This window comes from Macrobrachium rosenbergii, chromosome 51 (assembly GCF_040412425.1).
Source record: "Macrobrachium rosenbergii isolate ZJJX-2024 chromosome 51, ASM4041242v1, whole genome shotgun sequence".
NCBI lineage: Eukaryota > Metazoa > Arthropoda > Malacostraca > Decapoda > Palaemonidae > Macrobrachium > Macrobrachium rosenbergii.
The window spans coordinates 49,682,956-49,702,725 of NC_089791.1; the positions used below are offsets into that span (position 1 = coordinate 49,682,956).

Here is a 19,770-nt window from a genome sequence, read left to right on the forward strand (position 1 = left end):
TTTTCTCTCAGTATTTATTTGCTTGCCGTTACACAGTTTGATGTTTTTATGACATAATGAAAAGCCAAAAATAGACCTGCAAAGTAATATAACTTCTAAATGAAGCTAAATGAAGCGAAAAGTCAAAACACGGCTGAGGTTGGCCAGCGCGACGTTTTTACTTAGTCAAGCTCTGAGCTGCTACTGACTGACTGCCACTGACTGCCCCTATGCATTCCTGTCTTTCGCTGATGCGTACTATGTCCACAGGGTTGCCATAGATGCATTAGATATTATTTCATTAAAGACCACCGATAAATACAACATCATCATTATATGAAAAATGTAATTTGACTATGATAGGTTACTGTTTTGTTTATAACTTCTAACTGTGGCGAACTTTTAAATAAAACTTTCTGAGAAGATAGTCAGGATATGTATGATGCCATATATAAAATATCCCAGAAAATTTTATTTCCGATTTTTCAAAACGCTCCCCTTAAGACAAAGACAATCAAGTAGGGTGGAGAGAGAGAGCCGACGGTTGAAAAGTCTCAGAAACAGATCCTAAGAAAAAGCCAGAGTCTGATAATCAGAGGAAGAAGAAGACGAAGAAGTTTCTCTTCATACAAAGGCTGTGGGGCGAAAGAGGATGTTCACTTCCGCAGCTGGTGGGCCTTGAGAGTGGTGAAAGTTCGATTCGCCCGATCGCGTGGCGGAACTCCGAACGAAGAAGTCGTCAACTAGAGTAATGATAGTAAACAAAAAATGTGGAACGCTTCACGATTAAGCGTGTCATCCTTGCGCAAGAGCCATGCTAATCTTCTCTGTCATCGTTCCAATTAGGTGGTATGTACTGCCAAAGCAAGTACTGGCTAAAATAAGAAGGACATCAAATGTTGAAAGCGGTAGTTGTCGACGCGATGAACAACTGGAGCGGTGTCGGCACAAGACTTGCTTTACGGCGAAGCGAGCGCTGAGCGTCCTGTGGCGTGACGCCCGAGAGGCTCCGTGGGGTACTAGAAGAGAGTCACAGCGTGCTGCTAAGCGCCGATACACGAGCGCCAAGGCTGAGGAGCGCGCCGAAAGGTGGAGGGAGGAGCGCGTGAAGCGTGAGAAGCGACGAAGAGCAAGACGCGCTCCTGGCGCGAGACAAGAGAAAAGGCCAACACCTCAACTCGGGGGAAGACGAATAGGAAGCCACTAAACACTTCTAGAAGACAGACGCTTCTGTATCGCTCTCAAGCGGAGACGAAGGTGAAAGTCTGTACCTCTTAACAGGCAGATTCGAATCTTGAAAGGTTCATGAGAGCATCCAGCTGTTGTTGCAAACCCAACAAAATCTACGTTGGAGAAGCCAAGCTCTCTCGGAGAAGGGCTGAACCTGAGAGAAGGAAAGGGGCGAGAGACGATACTCCTTCCACAGGGGAAGAAGTTCTAGCCCTTTGCCTTGAGCGCCGACAGGGGGTCAGAAAGTGATCATTCGAAAAACACTTTATTCTCTCTGCAGAGGAATATCCACGCAACTTTCGGGGAAGAGTACAAACGTTTCCAGAGGAAGAGGACGTGAAGCGTCCTCTCCTCTGGCTTCTCTTAGAGGGCGAGTCCAACCGAGCTCCAACCGTGGCGGGGGAGGGACGTGTCGGGAGGACGAGAAGCAATCCTTCAGGATGCGTGCCGAGCACGATCCCTGGCAGCCTGGGTAGTTTATCAGGACCAGCCGGGGACGCCAGATCGGGTGGGAAGCCCCCGAACCCTCATGCGGCCGACATGCCCTCCCCTGGTCCTGGGAGTTCGACAGAGGTCCAGGCCTAGAGGCATTATAGGGCCGATCTGACGCCCTCCACAACACTAGGGGCACTAGTACTAACACTATGCGTTTGAATTGCATTCACTTTAGTTTCAAGAGCACGTGATTGACTCCACATGAGCCAGGGAATTACCTTCTGCAGCAACAAAACTACAGGGTTAGTAATAAATTACTACAGGTTACTAGTAGGAGAAAACCCCGACTGTCCAACTAAGGATGCACTCTGGAGGAAGATTTCTCAGCCTATCACGCTCCAATTTGCATATAGGCTTCATATTTTCTTCCACTCACCTCAGACAATCCCACACATTCATTACTGATTATCATAGAGCATTGAACACCCTTACATATCATACACATAAAGAGTGAGAACTATCAAAGTCTTCGATAGCTCACCTACATTCACCTGCTTACAGACTCGATAGCTAGAGGTAAGACATCTTAATTATAAGAAAAGTCAAAGCAAAATCAAAACGGTCCACAAAGAGCGATGCCAAGTCACAGATCCAGTCAATACCAAAAACAACCAAAATACTTATGACAACAAATTTCAAAAAATCCAAAGGCGGAGGAACTGACAACAGGTGTTGACAGTCCGACAGAGAAAATCTGAATAGAAAATGAGAATGGTTCCCCTGATACCGCCCTCCCAGCGGTGGGAATGGGTACTAACTACCTGACCAGCACCACTCGTGCCGCGAAATTTGAAATTTGTCGACCTTCGAGAATACAGCTATATATATCTAGCAGGTAAAAGTCTCATGAACAAATTATATTTGCTTACTGCAGCCTTACCATAAGTAACCAAACATTGAATTTTTATTTTACATAATATACATATAGAAGATTCTGTCAACCAATACACACTATGGCACAGTATTTACAAAGGATACACCACAAGCCCAGTAACATTACAAAACAAGTACTCCAATGAAGAATAAATGAACAATTAAAGAATGACTTTCATTGGAGGAGCTGCCCTTTCATGTACCCATAATAGGCATTCAACAACCATTTACTTCAACCTGAATTATCTATTCACTGCTACATCAACAATCATCCACCTTCAACTTTGCTCCTATTTTCACCCCTCGCTGAAGAACAAAACCTTCAGACGAACCCTCAGCGTCTAAAAATTACTCATTAGTCTCATTACATTAATACATTATAGAATAACAATAATAAGATTTACAATGAAACTTTAAAAGATTTAAAATATTTAAAATAGTATAAATATTAGTTGTTTTACCATGTACAAGTGCATTACTCATTAGAAGACCTCTTTTCTAGCTAGTCCTTAATTAACATGGATAATTAAGAGTAATTTAAAGTTGCCCATCCCACAGGCCTTTGTATTACAAGAAAATTGTGAATGGAGGTTGGCAGAAGGTTACAGAGGGTGGGTGGTGGTGGTGGTGGTGAAGAACTGTGGGAGGAGAATAGGTGTTGGCATAATTTGCTTACTTACCAAGAGTAATAGTGTCTGTTTGAACCATTCATTCACTCACTAATAAACATGCACAACTCACTTAAACTAATCATTTTCACTCACTTGGATCAAATAAATCTCCTGGAAAAAAGTCAACATCCTTCTTAATATGTTTCAGGAAGTGACTAATGACCTTTGCTATATCATTATCCTCCCTATGGAGGCATACGCCTGTGGATGCTGTCGGACACTATCACAAACATCAAATGGGAGCTGAAAACAAAAAAAATATAACACCATCAAAATAAAAATATTAAAATGTACAGTATGATCATGATTTGTCATTTAAAATTATGATCAATTAAAAAATCCTTAAGAAAAAATAAAGCAATAAAAACAGACCAAAGCATGCAAAAAATTTTGTGAAAAGAGCAAAATTTACTTTTTCAATATATCTGGTTACACGAGCCTATTTGTGGTCAGCACTCCAAGAAGCACACTGTATCATGATGCTGAAGAAGAAGAAGAAGAAGAAGAAGAATAAGAAGAAAAAAATGGACTTGAATCCTCAACAAATCTTGTCCTCTTCAATGCAGAGTCTATGTTAGGTATCTTGAAAGAATATCCTAAGGAAGATTTACAATCCTCCTCCATTACACAATATTAACTTGAAAGCTGAAGCCAATCAAGACCTTTTACAAGAGATAGGAGATGTTATCACAAGATAAAAAGAGGTAATCAGTTTGGAAAGCTACAAACGCAGAATTAGAAGGCAGCCCTGCAGCATTATGCAACATGGGAGCACTATCAACAATTGCATTCTTGGAAATATGGTATTTTCAGGATAAAATTAAGTTTCATATATACTTACCAAGTAATTACACAGATATACTTTCTATATGCACAGCAGTTAAAAATTTGTAGTTCATGGTAGCAATTCATTTGTTTTTTAGTGTAGGTTACTACCCCGCCCTCTATTGGGGAACAATAGATACAACAAAACAGAAAGAATCACTTCTTTTGTCCATCAGAGGGAGGAGGAAGGGCTCTGATCTGTAATTACCTGGTAAGTATATATGAAAATGACATTTTTATAATAAAATAGCCTTATATATACTACAAATGTGCAATTACATTAGTTATGAGTTTCTCTTGCCTCAGCAGCTTAAATTAAAAAAATGCGGGTTAGTGCCTTCATTTAGTGCAGGTGACTGGTTTCACCCACTAACGAGAGTATCAGAAACTCTCGGCAAACATTCGTCATTACGTTTATGCTTTTATGTCCATGAGGGAGGGGGGGAGGCCCAAATCCGTAATTACTGGGTAAGTATATATAAACTTGCTTATTATAAAATGTCATTTTTATATGTAACTTACCCAGTAATTACATTAGCTGATTCCATTTTGAAAAGGTAATGGGGAATCATTATGGACAAATTCTGTTCCCAACCATTAATTTATGTGATGATTTGAGATAATAGATGTTGCCAGCATAGGTTGCCAAATGCTTGTAGTTCCTTTGTTAGTTAAGAGAGCCTGCAGTAAAGAACTGCCTCTGGTTGTTGCTAACTTAACCTGTAGCAGAGTGGCAGTAAAGCCAGGAGCACTTCTACTTAAGTGGAACACTTGCAGCCAAAAGAGCACTCGATGGCTGACAAGTATAAAATTAAACTTTTGACAAAGGTGTACACTGATGGTCAACAAAGCATAAATACTGCTCCTTGCCCTGGGTGCAGTACCAATAAAACAACCACATATGACTGTTGCTTGCACTGAAAAAACAGACCTGACCCATTCACTGACAGTGATGGGTGCCCAGGCACAACTGTAACCTCCAGTCCAAAAGTCTGGCACACTTACTACAAGGTGAGTAGATAGTAGAGAATCCTATGCTCTTCTACGATGCCATGCCAGTTACTAACAGTGATCACATGGTACTGCCAGAATCTAACATTGTTTAATTTTCTTTGAAAGGAAAGTAGTGAAGATCGATTACACTTTCCAAGGACAATTGTCGAATGGACGCCGGGGCACATTGCCTCTGAAAACTAAGAGGTAGAAGCTGATCTTCCATCCTTAGCCTCCTAAAAGGAGCAAAATGCTTTTCTTACTTTTCCGAGTGTCTTGGGAAGGTTGATTATAGACCGACATCAGTGGGCACACAGTGCCTGAAAGCTATGAGGGAGGTTGGTTGATGTCTAGCTTCCACTAAAGGTGTCAATAGCTTCCAGAAACTAAAGAGTGGTATCAGAAAACACAAGTCCAATCACAAGAGGACCATACGCTTCAGCAGAGGGAGGTGAACACTAAAGGGCCGTGAAAACCCCTCCTATGCTTCAATCCTGCTTAGGTCATACCATAAACTCCAACAGAAAATGAGCTTCCAACTTTCCAGAGCCAGGGATGCAGGAGAGTTGGCGTTAGACCACGGAAGCTGGTGCGGGTGTACTGAGCTGGTGCCAGGCTGTGGGTGGGCCAATTAATTGGTCGGGAGCTGGTGGGCATTGGTAGGGAGCTGGGGCAGAGCTGGCACTGGAGAGCTGGCACCAGGTGAGGTGGAAGTCAGGTGAGGAAAAACAACTCGGGCTGATGGGTGCTCCTGGGAGTCTGGAGCCCAACCCTGGTGTCAAAACCTTCCTCTCTTCCATTAAGTTCTCGAAGAGAGAGAAAGAACGGACCCAGGTCATGGAATGGTCTTCGATCTTGGTAAAAATTCTTTTATTTCTGAAGTTATCGGAAAGACATGGCTGTCCTGATGAACTTTCCAGTCCCAACAAGCTCTTAAATAAAACTGGAGAGGTCTCATGTGAAGTCTCCCTAGTCTTACGAATTTCTCCAGAGAAGTCAATGTCCCCAAGAGATTCATCCACTGGGTGGTGGAGCAAGAACGAAGCGATAGGAAGAGGTCTACCTTCCTCAGACAGTCTCCCACTCTTCTGAATGACGGAGAAGCCTGAAAATTCAGGGAGTCTATCAGAACTCACAATAAAGAATCTTCTGAGCGGGAATCATTTGTGACTTCTCGAAGTTCATTGTTAGTCCTAATTCCTGGGTCAAGAGAAGAGTTTTGTAAGCCCTTCGTGCACTGATTCTTCGTAGGTGATCGAATTAGCAATCGTCCAGACATAGCGGGATCCTCACTCCCGCTAAATGTAGCCAACCCGCCACAGGATTCAATACTCGAGTGAAGACTTGTGGGGCCTTCGAGAGACTGAAACAAAGTGCTCGAAATTGAAAGACCTGGTCCTCGAAAACGAAATGTAGACATTTCCTTGAATCCAGGTGAGCTGGAATATGGAATAAACATCCTACATGTCCAGGGATATCTGTATTTTTCACTAATTCTATTGCCTTTTTGTTCAGAAGAGAGAACACTTCCTTTAACAAGGACGAATGCTTCTCCTAAACGATGGAGTAAGCTGTCAATATAACAGGAGTCTTGGTCAATGGCAGATTCTCCTTGAAGGGGATAGCGTATCCCTCTTTTAAAAACTTTGACTACCCACTGATCCACTCACTCTTTTGTCCATCTCTCCCAAAAGAGACGAAGCCTGACCCCCACAGGAGCATGAAGGACTAAATCCTCACTTGCAAGAGGAAGATTTTATGCGGAAACAAAAGCTGTTTATCCAGAGGGGCAAGAGGGAGGCGTTTCTGTGGGGGTCAAAACCCTTCACTGTAAACGAGACCCACAGTTCACGCACCTTCAGGACACCCATGACATACAGGGCAGCTACTTCAAGCGATCCACCTCTAACGGCTCTATCTGCACAAGAGAGAAAATTCTCCAGGTCTGTGGCTTTAGCACACAAGAAAGGAGATTCTTGAAGCTTCTTGGCAACTGCTCCCAAACACCAGTCGAGAAAACTCAACACCTTGAAGGCATTAAAAATACTCTTCAACAGGTGATCCATCTCCTGAGCTGAAAAGAACATTTTCGTTGATGCGAGAGCTGATCTCTGTCCCAAGTCAGTGAGCGCAGAAAAGTCCCCCTGGGAGGAGTCAGGCACTCCCAGGGAAGGAGCTTCTCCCGTTGAATATGACAAGTACCGCCTACGTGATGGATGAGAGGGGGGAAAACACTAAAACAGGCCCTTCCTTGATCCCTCTTGTCAGAAAGCCATTCCTCTACTTGGGGAAGAGCTTTCTTCAAAGATTTAAAAAGAACCATCTCAAGAAGACTAGTCGAATCCACAGGCTGATAGCTCATCATGTAAGACGAGCCTGAAAAAGGAGAGGATGGATTGAAAAAATCCGGGAACTGTTGAAGAAGGCACTTAAGGAGTGCTGCATACGGCGCAGCAGACGTATCCTTCTCCTTTTCTTCCTCAACAGAAGAAATCGGAGATGTCATCAAATCTGATCCAGGGGCAGTCTGCACTGTAGGTTTCTGTAAAAGATGAAGGATATTATCCAGTTTTTGTTGCCAAGGTTCGAAGAGCTGGGTCCAAAGCAGAAGAAGGCTTATCCGACTGCAGGGAGCTTTGAAACTTGATGAAGTTCAAGCGCTATCAGAAGTTCGCAGCTTCAGGGTGCTCCGATGAAAGAGAACGCCCCACTTTCAACCCTGATCTCAGAGGCGCCCTGACTCAGCCGCATCAGGGGCTTGTTGCATCAGGGCGCTGGGTTTGCATCAGGGCGCTTGCTGCAACATGGTGCCTGGCTGCTACAGGACACTTGTCTGCTCCAGGTGCTCAACATGACATCCCACGAAACAGGATGTTCTGAGGGAAACAGGGCACTTTGAAAACTTGGGCTGCTTGCCCAGAGGTGTAGAGAGCAAGAACCTCACTCCTGGCACTGAAGAGAGGAGAAAAACACCTGAGTGTCCAATTGCTGCACAAAGATTGAGGACTGAAGGAGGGCCTCATTTTCTTATATGGAGATGTGGGACCGATCTTTACCATGAGAAGCGTCTCTGAATGGGCAAGAATCCTCTGTAAAACGGACGAAGACGGCTCCTACGGTGGTGGCGCTTTCTTCAGAACTTGACAAAAGTCGATGCACTTCCCGGGGATGCACCTTTTCAGTGGCTGTCTCTAGTTGCAACCTGGGATGTAACAGGTTGGACTGGGGCGATGACTGCCCATGGGCAGACCCCACTGACCTCCCTTTGGGCTACCAGTGCTCCTGCCTCCCAGGTAGAGGAGTATGGCAGTGACCTGAGCCTAGGAGAATCAGCCAATGCACTTCCGAGATGCCTTCCAGTGGCTGTCTTTCATCGCAACCTTGGGATGCAACAGGTTGGACTGAGGAGATGACTGCCTTGGGCAGACCCCACTGACCTCCCCTCGGGCTGTATGCCTCCTCCCAGGTAGAGGGGAGTATGGCAGTGACCTGCACCTAGGGGAATCAGCGGGACAAGCAGCCAGCCCCTCCACTACACATCCAGAGACGTCTTCCCAGGCTGTCTGTTGATACCTGGGACCGGCAACAGGCTCAACTGAGGGGGAGAATATCCATGTGTAACCCCCAACCTCCCTTGGACTTCTAGTAAGTCTCCTCCCAGTGTATGGGAGTATGACAGGGACCTCTGTCTAGGAGAATTGAGGGATGAGTGGACACCTCCTCCACTGCACAATACTTCACTATCACAAGGTTAACATCTGTTAACCTAAGACTGGCAATGGTACGAGAAGGAAGTGAGGGAGCCAGACGTGGGAGCAAGTGGATGAAATGGGCAGGAAGGTTTGCAGTGGGAGAGAGATGAATTAGATGGTGCCAGGGTACCAGTAACTGGCGCCGAGCACCGCGAGAGCGAATGCTGAGGCGCCAGAGAGTGAGCCCCGAGCGCCCGAAGCGGATGCCTAGCGCCCGAAAGCTGGTGCCAAGCGTTCTGCAGTTGGCAGTCGTCGAGCCAGCACTGAGCACCCTGCAGTTGGCAGCCGCCGAGCCAGTGGCTCAAGCAGGTGCCAAGCGTTCTGCAGTTGGCGGCTGTCGAGCCAGTAGCTCAAGCAGGTGCCAAACGCTCTGCAGTTGGCTGTCGCCGAGCCAGTAGCTCAAGCAGACGCCGAGCGCTCTGCAGAGCGAATAAAAGGTTATGTTTATTACAATACTTGGAAAAGGAAAATTAACCTTTACAGACCAAGATGATATCTCCGCTCAATTCCTGTCACACAAAAATGAGATTTACAGTTATGCCTTTCCAAAACAAAAATATTGGTTGGGTAGATAACGCTGCATTATGGCGGCCGAAGAGCCAGTAGCAGCAAGCGCCCTGTAAGTTTCTTTACAAAGGTAGCACACACATTATACGCCATTCAGAAATTTACCACTGTATCATCATACATAAGTTAATACACTGTCATCAAATATGTACACACTGTATTACCATACATACAAGTCTCAAATTCTAATTAAGACTGAGACTTGCGATAACCAAAATCATGTTACTGGTTCGGTAGCAACACAATGTTTACATTCGCCAAAAGCGAAATCGTTAGTTAAACTATGCTGTCGGTAGTTAAACACTTTATGAGTTCTTCCTGTTGCAAATGACAAATTAAACAAAACAATCAAAAACTGTCCTGAATGCTGTACAGAATCTCAAATTCCAGCGATAAACATCACCACAATCTGGTCTCAACTAAAATTTAAGAACAAAGCTGACAAAGACGGCTCTGTGTTGAGACGTCAGAAACGTAATGACAAATGTTTGCATAGTTCCTGATACTCGTTAAAAACCAGTCACCTGCACTAAAAATAATCACTTTTAATTTAGCTCTGAGGCAAGAGAAACTCTTAGTTAATGTAATTATTGGGTGAGTTACATATATAAAAACAATTTTTTTAAAACAAATTTTTCATATGTAAACTTGCAAGTAATTAAACAGCTGAGTCCCACATTGATAGGTCGTGGGATAAATGAACATATTCTGTTCCAAAAGCATTGATAAAATGCTTGTTGTATCCTTACCTGGTAAGACAGCTACAACAGGTGATTACTGCTTTTTGGTCGGTGCTAATCTTGACCTGTAGTGTCTCAGCGCCTGTGAGAGTCCCCTACTTTTAAAGTTTGAGATTTACTAGAGTCTTTCAACACTCTTAAAACAAGAGACAAAAACTGCCCTTGCCTATACAGTACCAAAATATAAAATACCATATAAAGTAGTTACCTACACCGACAACAATAATAATAATTACAAACCAACGCACTACACAGACCGGTGGGCACTCTGGTACAAGTAGCCCGTCCCCACTCCAAAGAAGAAACTCAGTACCAAAATTCAAAGCGCTTGAAGTCATGTATAGGAAGGGGTGCTTCCTGTAATAGCCTCTTCAGCAACACGGCGCCAGCCACTGATAGTGGACCATACATAAGTACACATCTGTATCATTCTTAATATGAGCAAGAGGATCATCTGACACAAGAGTGGTGAAAAGAAGGCGGGCTCTCAGTTGGCGGCGCGCTTAAGACTGCCGAGCTGGTAAGAAAGCTCAGGGAGAAATCAGGCGCTCTGGGTTCGAGACTGGCGCAGAGTCTGGGAACTGGTGCTTACAGAGACTGGGGTGGCAATGGCGAATAATCTGGTCGCTCATGTGTGTCCCAGAAGAATGAGCATTTCTGGAGGAGTGCTCACTTGATTACTGAGTTCTTTAACACTCGGGCAAATGACAAAACCGGGTTGCGCCATAACAAAACAATCAAAACTTTCGGAGAATGCCTCTCTACCATGATGTCTCTAAGGACACAAAATTCTGCCGGAAAACGCCAAAATGTCTCTTGACTGGAGAGATCAGAGTCAGATGATAACTGGTGACCACTTACAGAACGCCTTTCAATCTGTCAAAACCACGCCACTGAATTGATGAGGGCCCAAAGCCAGCTGGGCAAACACTGACCTCCTTTGGACCTCTGGTATGTCTATTCCCCGGTTTCGGGGGAGGTGACAGTGACCTTAATCTGGGAGCATCAGTCACCCTCCTCCACTAAACTGGAACTTGCTTAATATTTGGCACTTTGTCCATAAGAACAAGAGAAACTCACTAACTTGGACACAAGTTGATGGAAAAATATTAGAAGACTATAAATGAGGGAAAAAACAAGGGTACGAGAAAGGAATATTTACAGTCCATGTAATATTACGAAGGTTCTATGCAGCTGAGCCCTACCTTGACCTCTGGTGGCTGGGATAAATTTCATCCCTATTAATTTATCCAAAAGATCTCAAACTTTCATTTCTTCTCTCATCCCATCCATCACATTTCCAGCACAGTATAGACCTTTGAGAAGTCCCTACTTTTGAACAGATCGCACTTTGGTCACTTTTGAATCCGGGTCTTGCAGCCCTCCCTACAGTATCTAAAACAAAATTGCCAGTGGGACGAAAAATTGCCATGCAAAATTGCCTTAAGGAAAATTTTCCATGCAAGAATATTGTACGGAAGATTGCCATTTAATTAATATAAAACCAAACCTAAATGAAGAAAATTTTTTTAACCAAAAGTATAGTACTGACAACAAGCTGATAGATGAATGAATAAAATGATCATTTTGAAATAAAACTTGTTATATCATAATATAATTGATCAAATTCAGTAGGTATTGAAATATAACACATTACATTATATAATTAAACAAAATCAAAATGTTAAGAAATATAAAATAGAAAAAATGTTTAAAATGAGTGGAGGTTATATATGCAAACAGCTCCTGAGATTTCTTCTTCACTATACTGCAAGCCAGTTCTCTCTGTTTATCAATGGCATCTTATATTTTCTTTGATAACAATCTCATCTCTCTTTCAAATTGTAGAATTTTACATTAATATTTCCCTCCTTAAAAATTCAATGCATTTCCAGATATTAGATGAGCATTAAGAATATTTTGGAAAAAGGCATTGTTAGGCGCCGATGCTGTTGTTGTACGGGCGCCAGTGGCATTCTGGAATGAACACTCAGCTGGTGGAATCATAATGGTGTTGGTCTCCTCCTATTGTTACCCCTTCCTCCTCATAAACACAAATGGGAGCTCAAAATAATATAGAGAATTCTTCAGGCACTCTGAGTCTTCCGATGGCTCTTTCAAGTCTGAAACAACATCATGACACGGAGGCGTTTGGCAGAAAAACATCTGTGCTCAAACTGAAGTGTTTCAGATGCGATTTTTTAACTGGTTCAGGAGCTTTCTATAGTTGCCTGGCAGACTGGAAACATCCAGTGTGGTCTGTTTGGGGAAAAACACTCTTAGTCCCCATTTATCGGGCTGCGCCAAAGTCACCAAACCTGGAGGTTCTGTTGTACTAAAATTCTGAGTATATTAGATTTTTCATATATACGTTCACTTTTGTTGGGAAAATGCAAAAGGAAAACTGCCTCTCTACCATGGATGAATTGTAAAAGGGAAATATATATCAGGTGACACTTTGAAAATCCATCCATAGCCCAGTTTTTATATTTTTCTTAAGATCCTCCAATCATTCATGATAAATGGTGAGATTCACTTACAGCCGATTAACTCCAAAATCATACTGAGGAATTTCTCACCAGCAAACCATTCTGAATCGGATGGAATTACAAATCCTGCCATTCCAGGGAAACCCCACCGGACGTTTCCTGTTTCACCCCTAACATTCCTATTCCATGTTTGGAAATTTTGGGAGCTCACAGTGACCTTCATCTGGGAGATAAACCACCTCCAAACCACTGAACGAGTAGACACTGAAGTCATTGCTTCTTTTCACTCTTGTGGCTGCCCCTGGCCTTACCCACTCACCCACTGTGATTGTGTTCATTAACATGTTTCAAAAATCGTAATCATGTGGTCAAATTTTACCTCGAGTCTTGCTGGACGCTGATTCTGTTTTCTTTAACGCATTCCCAATAGTTTTTTGTCACCTTGTTTCTTCCGGAGATGATACATAAATTGTAGTTCATCAATGAGAATATCCTTCCATGTTCACTTGTTAAAAGCAGCCATTATGGGTACAGACTTAGAGAATACTGAATAGTATATGTCCATTTCTTAAAAAAAGGTTAGAACGAATTTCTTCTTTTTGGTAAGCAAATAGATATAAACAAAAGGAGAAATGGTAGTTTAGTAAGAATGGATAATTAGAAAGGAGACATGATAGTTTATAAGAATGAACAATTTATAAAATTGAAAGGAGAAATGGTAGTTTAGGTAAGAATGAACAATTATGAAAGCAGAAATAAAAAGAAATCTTAATTTCCTCTGCAATCTTTGAACTGAAATATTCCTGGCATAGGTCACTGGCAATTTTCCGCCTGGCAACCCTCCACTGGGAGTTTTCAGTGCCATCTAATACAGTACTTGATGAACTAGAATCCGACATCATGAAAGAGAAATTGCAGTAATCCAAACCAAGCTGAGCTGAAAAGCTACCAAAACAATCAGTACTTCACCAAATCCTTGGGAAAAGCGGTGAAAAAACCTCAAATTCAACCACCAAAACATTCGATGTTGCATCAAACACCGGCAGAAAAGATGTGATTCTCTCTGTTTTGTTGTACCTATTGTTCCCTGATAGAGGGTGGGGTAGTTATCTACACTAAAAAACTAATGAATTGCTACCGTGAACTTCAAATTTGTAACTGCCGCGCGAGTAGAAATTATAGCTGTGTACTGTAATTACTTGTTAAGTTACATATATGAAAATCTGATTTTTGATGTATCAAGGTCAAATACTTAATACCCCTGAAAAACATCAACAGGATTTTGAGAGGCTCCTTTCTTAAAAGAGTGAGATGAGACATCACAGATAATGGAGGGCAATGCCTAATGGCAGATTCAAAAGTCCCACTAAGTTGAGGCTTATTTTCACAAGTTCTTCCAGAAGAACCATGTACGAGGGTTAACCAGCAAGTCAAGGTCAATACTGCAACTCAAGTCACTGAATGGTGAAGTAATGCACATTTCATCCTTAACTGAAAGTGAATAAGGTTTGTAACATAGGGAACCACAAGAGAAACATAACTGTCAGGTACAAAGAATTTCATGCCTCATTTGATTCAGGTTCAAAAGTCATAAGTATCTTTGACTCACTTGACAAAGTCTCACTTGAGGGTGGTAAACCTGAAAACATTTATAGTAGCACTAGACCAACCCAACTCTTCAGTAGTAATGAGCAACTTGAAGAAGCTTGTCTACTCTCCTTTTTTCTCATGTCACCATACCTGGTACACATTATCAACACTCCCCTTAGCTGGATACAAGTTTCTAATATCCAAGCAATGGAAAGGGGCCATGTAAACAACTCTCTATGGAGAAGTCGCCCCGTTCAGTGTTACTAGTCCTTCAAGACTCTTAACTAGAAGGAGCCATGAGAAAAGTCAATACTCCTAGGGTGGTAGAAACTGGCCCTACAGCTTTTGCCCATATGGGGAGGCCACCCTCTGACTAAAAGGAAAGGAGGTATCATCATCATGGCCTGGGGAAAGATCCAATTCCTCAGCTTACCAAGCTTTTCTGCTTCCTAAAATAAGGCATTACTGTCTAAGGGGTCAGGCAATCTCAAAGATATACAGTAATACATCCAACAAAGACCCACTGAAAATCATTATGTATTACAGAATACTAGACTAGACAACATTACAGTACCTGATTAATTTGTTCGAGTGAAGCACCAAAATCTACTAAGAAATTGCAGTACATCTTTTGGACGAACTCAGGATTAAGTTGCCGAAATCTTGTGTGGTGACGCCTGACTGAAGGTTTTCGACAGGAAACCTGCAATTTCTCATCCGGAAAACAGTCTACAGACATCGCTACCTATACAAGAAGGTAATAAAAACTACATTATTTTCAAATATCACAGCCACTAAACAGTAAATCAAATACAATTCCTTGCTTGACCACAAGGTACTGTATTGTTGTTATGTTCGTAGCAAAAGGTCTAGCTGACGAAATTTATATGAAAGTATCTGTCAACTATTTATACTCTTAATGTTTTATGAAAAATAAGTTATAAAAGGAAAACTTATGATCTATTATTTCTGTTTTGTAAAGGCTGATGGGAGAGAAGCCCTTGTGTATGAGTTAGGGCTGATGAGTCAGAAACCCTTAATGTTTGAGTAAAGGCTGATGGGACAGAAATCTTTTGTATTTGAACAAAGGATCATAGATCAGAAACCCTTATGTTTGAGTTAAAATAATGGGACAGAAATCCTTTGTGTTTGAGTAAAGGCTGATGGGACAAACCCTTTAAGTAAAGGCTGATGGGATAAAAAAAAACTGCTCATCAAAACGGTAATTTCATAATAAAATTAAGTTTCATATATACTTACCAAGTAGTTACACAGTTATACTTTCTCCTCACATGGCAGTTAAAAATTTGAAGTTCGCAGTAGCAATTCATTTGTTTTAAGTGTAAGTAACTACCCTGCCCTCTATTGGGGAATGATAGGTACAAAAACAGAAAGAATCACTTCTTTCATGCTTAAATGTCCATCAGAGGGGAAGAGGGAGAGCTCTGATCTGTAATTACTTGGTAAGTATATATGAAACTTAATTTTATTATGAAAATACCTTTTTCATATATGCAACTTACCAAGTAATTACACAGCTGAATCCCACATTGACAGGGGATGAGATAAATGGACATATTCTGTTCCAAAAACAGTCAGATATGAAGATGAATTTGAAACATAAAATCTGTTAGCACTGATAAAATGCTTGTTGTGCCCTTACCTGGTAAGAGAGCTACAGCAGGAGATTACTGCCTTTTGGTTGGTGCTCATCTTGACCTGTAGTGACTTGGTGGTATAGCCAAGATAAGTCCCTACTTTAAAGAGGGAGCTTTGGAGTGAAGGAGCCTTCCAACACCCAAAACCAAAGAAAAATTTGCCCTTACCTTGGGCATGCAGTACCAAATCAAAAAGAAGACCAAATGAAATTATTACCTACACCGACAACAATACAATAATTAAAACCATCATACCACTACCACAGACTGGTGGGGCACCTGGGTATATCTACCTCCCAAGCTTCCCAAAAGAAAACTCAACACCTAAAATTCAAGGTGAAGTTACAGATAGGAAGGGGATGCTTCCAATGCTTCTTCACCCAATACTGCGCCTGCCACTGATAATGGACCCAAGATACTGCAACTCTCAAATGTTGTCTTTATTTTGTTTAAAGAAAAGTGAGGCAAAATGGTGTTGCATTTCCAGTATGTTGACTGAAGAATAGCCGAGAGCGACATATTATGTCTAAATGCATACAACGTGGGCAACAGCCCTAATCTTGTGCGCTCTCACCTTAACAGAAGGCAGACCATCTTCTTGTATTTGAGAGTGTGCCTCTATAATAAAGCTTCTAAGAAAGAATGACAACACCTTTTTTGACATGGGCTTAGACAGATTCTCAACGGAACACCAGAGGTTACTGGCAGGGCCTCTGATCTCTCTTCCCCTGGACACAGGACTCTTTCCTCCTCACTCTGGTCCTTAGAATATCCATAAGGTTTTTAATGGAGAACGAGCATGGCAGTGGGATTAGATGGAGGCTCGTTCTTAGCTAGGAAGCTAAGCAAAAAAGGAGCAGACAGCATCCCCTTATGAAAAACCAATGCATTTGTCAGTTGCCTGCAGCTCGCTCACTTGTTTAGCCATGTCCAAGGATACTAGAAAAGAGTTTTCTTTGTTAAGCTCTTAAGTGAAATGGAACAGAGAGGCTCATAAGCAGGGCCTGCTGACCATTTCAGCACCTCATCTAAGTTCCATGAAACAGAGGCGTCCCTGTAGCTGCTTAGTAGTCTTGAAATGCAGCTGCTTAGTATTCTCGAAAGATCTAATCAGATCACTCAGGTCCTGATTACTGTAGACCCTAAGTCTACTCGCCATGTTTAAAAACTGACCCCCAACATCAATCTGTAGCGTCTAATAGTCGATGAAGAGAGTCCCTTGTTGTTCCTTAAGAGAAGAAGGAAGTCCACTATTTGAGCTACAGCGCTTTTAGCAGACGAGACATTGTTGCTGCACCACCTGCGGAAGATGGCCCACTTGGCCTGGTAGACTCTGCTGGTAGACTGTTGTCTACATCGGGTAATAGCTTCCACAGCTTGCTTTGAAAATCCCTTTGATCTGACAAGGATCCAGATAGTCTGAATCCTGTCAGAGCTAGAGCGGATAGGCCTTGGTGAAATTTCCAGAGATGGGGCTGTTTGAGAAGATGTGGACTTTGAGGCAGTAGCCTTGGAAAGTCCACAAGAAGCTTTAGAAGGTCTGGGAACCATTCTTTGAGTGGTCAGAAGGGAGCTATCAGATTCAATGATACGTTGCAGTGAGACTGGATCTTGTTGAGAACTGCTCTCACCATGTTGAATGGGGGAAATGCATAAAGGTCCAAGTTCGACCAGTTTGCTAGCATGGCATCCATCGCCCAAGCCTGTGGGTTCAGAACTGGCAAACAAAAAAGAGGAAGACAGTAATTCCTCGATGTGGCGAACAGATCCACTGTTGGTCTGGGTTCACAGCTTCCAGAGGCTGTCGAGACTGTCGAATTCAGAGTCCATTCTGGTCGAGAGGACTTGTCCGCCGACTTTGTTCAGAGATGCCAGACATTCATCCTCCTGGATGAATCTGGTGGTGATCCTGACCCAATTCTGGTCTGCCCAAATGAGCAGCTCCTACGCTGCCTCACATAGGGAGAACAAGCAAGTTCTGCCCTGCTTCCTGATGTATGAGAGAGCCGTGGTGTTCTTGGAATGAATCACCATGGTTCTGTCCGTGAACAACTCTTTGACATTTATGTGCCAGAAGCTTCTAGGATGCCCAAAAATGCTCCCCCAACCTTACCAGAGGTGTCTGCATAAAAAGAGAGGTTGGGGCTCAGAAGATGAAGAGACTTTCCCTCTGACAGTCTGTCTCTGGACGTCCACCACCAGAGGTCCTCCTTTATCTCTGTTGTAATCGGAAATGTCACTGTGTGTGGTTGCTCCCTTCTGTTCCAGCCTGCCCTCAGGTAAAACTAAAGGGGCCTTATATGAAGTCTTCCTAGCTTAACAAACTGTTCGATGGATCAGAGGGTTCCCAGCAAACTCATCTACCAATTTGCAGAGCAAACTGGAAGAGAAAGGAGATCTTGAATTGACCAAAGGCAGGGCTCTATCCTCTTGAGGGAGGGAAAAACCAGAAACTCAGAGTTGATCTTCATCCCTAATATAGAGTTGGGACTAGTTGAGACTTCTAATTTATCAAAAGATCTGTGGTCTTCTCTAATGCTTTGAGTAAGGCGCTTATTATTCACTGATTTCTTTCTTTATCACTAGTCGGTACGTATACCTGTACTAGGACTAGGGTAAATCTTACTGTTCTATAATTACCTCTACTAGGAGAATGTCTTTGTGTTCTGACATCACAGTTTTTGAAAGTAAATTGTATTTTTCCTAACTATACAAACCTGAGGTTCTGTACTTTAGGAATTACTTACGGCGAAGCAGGACATGGCCGCTAAACTCTTGAACAAGGTGGTTAGGCAGTAACTGACTGGAGTTCTGCACACCTGGGCTACTCCTCCTGGTCGAAAGAGCGAGGAAGTGTAGGAACTGCAAGATCAAATATCAGATATGGACTCTTTTTCCAAAAAGATGAGTGAGAAACGTTAACTCATACGAAATAGGCTGGAAGAATCTTAGAGTCGGAGGCAGTAAGGAAAACCCAAAATAGGGCTTCACTTATTGCCAGTCTCTCCTTCCTCCACTTGCTAGAGGGAGGAGCAGAATTGCTTCTATGATTCTAGAAGAAAAACAGAGCGGGTGCTTGATGTGTAGTCTTACCGCATCAGACACCAGATCCAGGAAGTATTAGTTTAAGTCCTATTCTCATCCCGAAGGAGATGTAGGAGGATGGGGAAGGAGGAAGAAGAGAGGCCAGTCACTCTCGGTATCCTTCTCACTTCCACAACCGGAGCCAGGTAAGAAAACACAACTTGTTGAGCAGCCACCACAGGGCCAAGGAAAAAAGGTTCCAAGGGCCTGTAGGCAAGACCACAAGAAGACAAGAGTGTGGTCTATGAGACCACATCTTGCTTCCAGGCTGACAGAAATCAGAAATGCGAGGGATGGACCAAGCCATTGACTTTCACAGCCTCCTGCCAGAAAAGTACTTATCGCCGTGCCAGCCGCCGAGTACCTCCTTCGATTGCTTCATGATGCCAGATGAAAGATGTGTTCTGCAGACACTTCTTCCTTGGGAGAGATAGCATTAGGCAAAAACATCGATAACATCCAGGTTAAGAAATGTCGTGCCTTTTCTCGGAAATGTACCACAGCTCCTAATAGAGCAAAGTAACGACTGATCTGGATCATCGAGTTCAAAGATCAGGAGGAGGGTGCTCACAAGGACTCAAACCCAAAAATAGATGCTGATGGATTTGGAGTCCACTTACGACATGCGAGGAGGAGTCAAGGTATTGATCCCCTTCACCTGTTCTTCCATCTTCTATGCCAAGGCCGGAGCGAGATGAGAGATGGTCCTTCCACTCTCGTAAGGGAGTGTGCAGAGCACGGGACAGGAACCCTAAATGAGAGTCACATGCCACCCAGGGAACAGTTCCCTGGGACAGCTAGACTGGGTCTGGTACAAAGGAACA

General features: G+C 42.9%; 1 protein-coding gene and 1 non-coding gene across 2 annotated transcripts in view; both read right to left on the minus strand.

The window, feature by feature from the left end:
• LOC136833042 (myosin heavy chain, clone 203-like) overlaps positions 1-19,770 on the minus strand; it is a 90,680-nt gene that overhangs the window by 67,769 nt on the left and 3,141 nt on the right. The window contains 3 exon segments of the mRNA XM_067094689.1: positions 3,342-3,422; positions 3,425-3,491; positions 14,779-14,949. Of these exon segments, the coding sequence (XP_066950790.1) occupies positions 3,342-3,422; positions 3,425-3,491; positions 14,779-14,949 (319 nt within the window).
• Positions 744-851, minus strand: LOC136833587 (U6 spliceosomal RNA). The gene has a single exon (XR_010851527.1). It is a non-coding gene; the product is annotated as a U6 spliceosomal RNA (small nuclear RNA).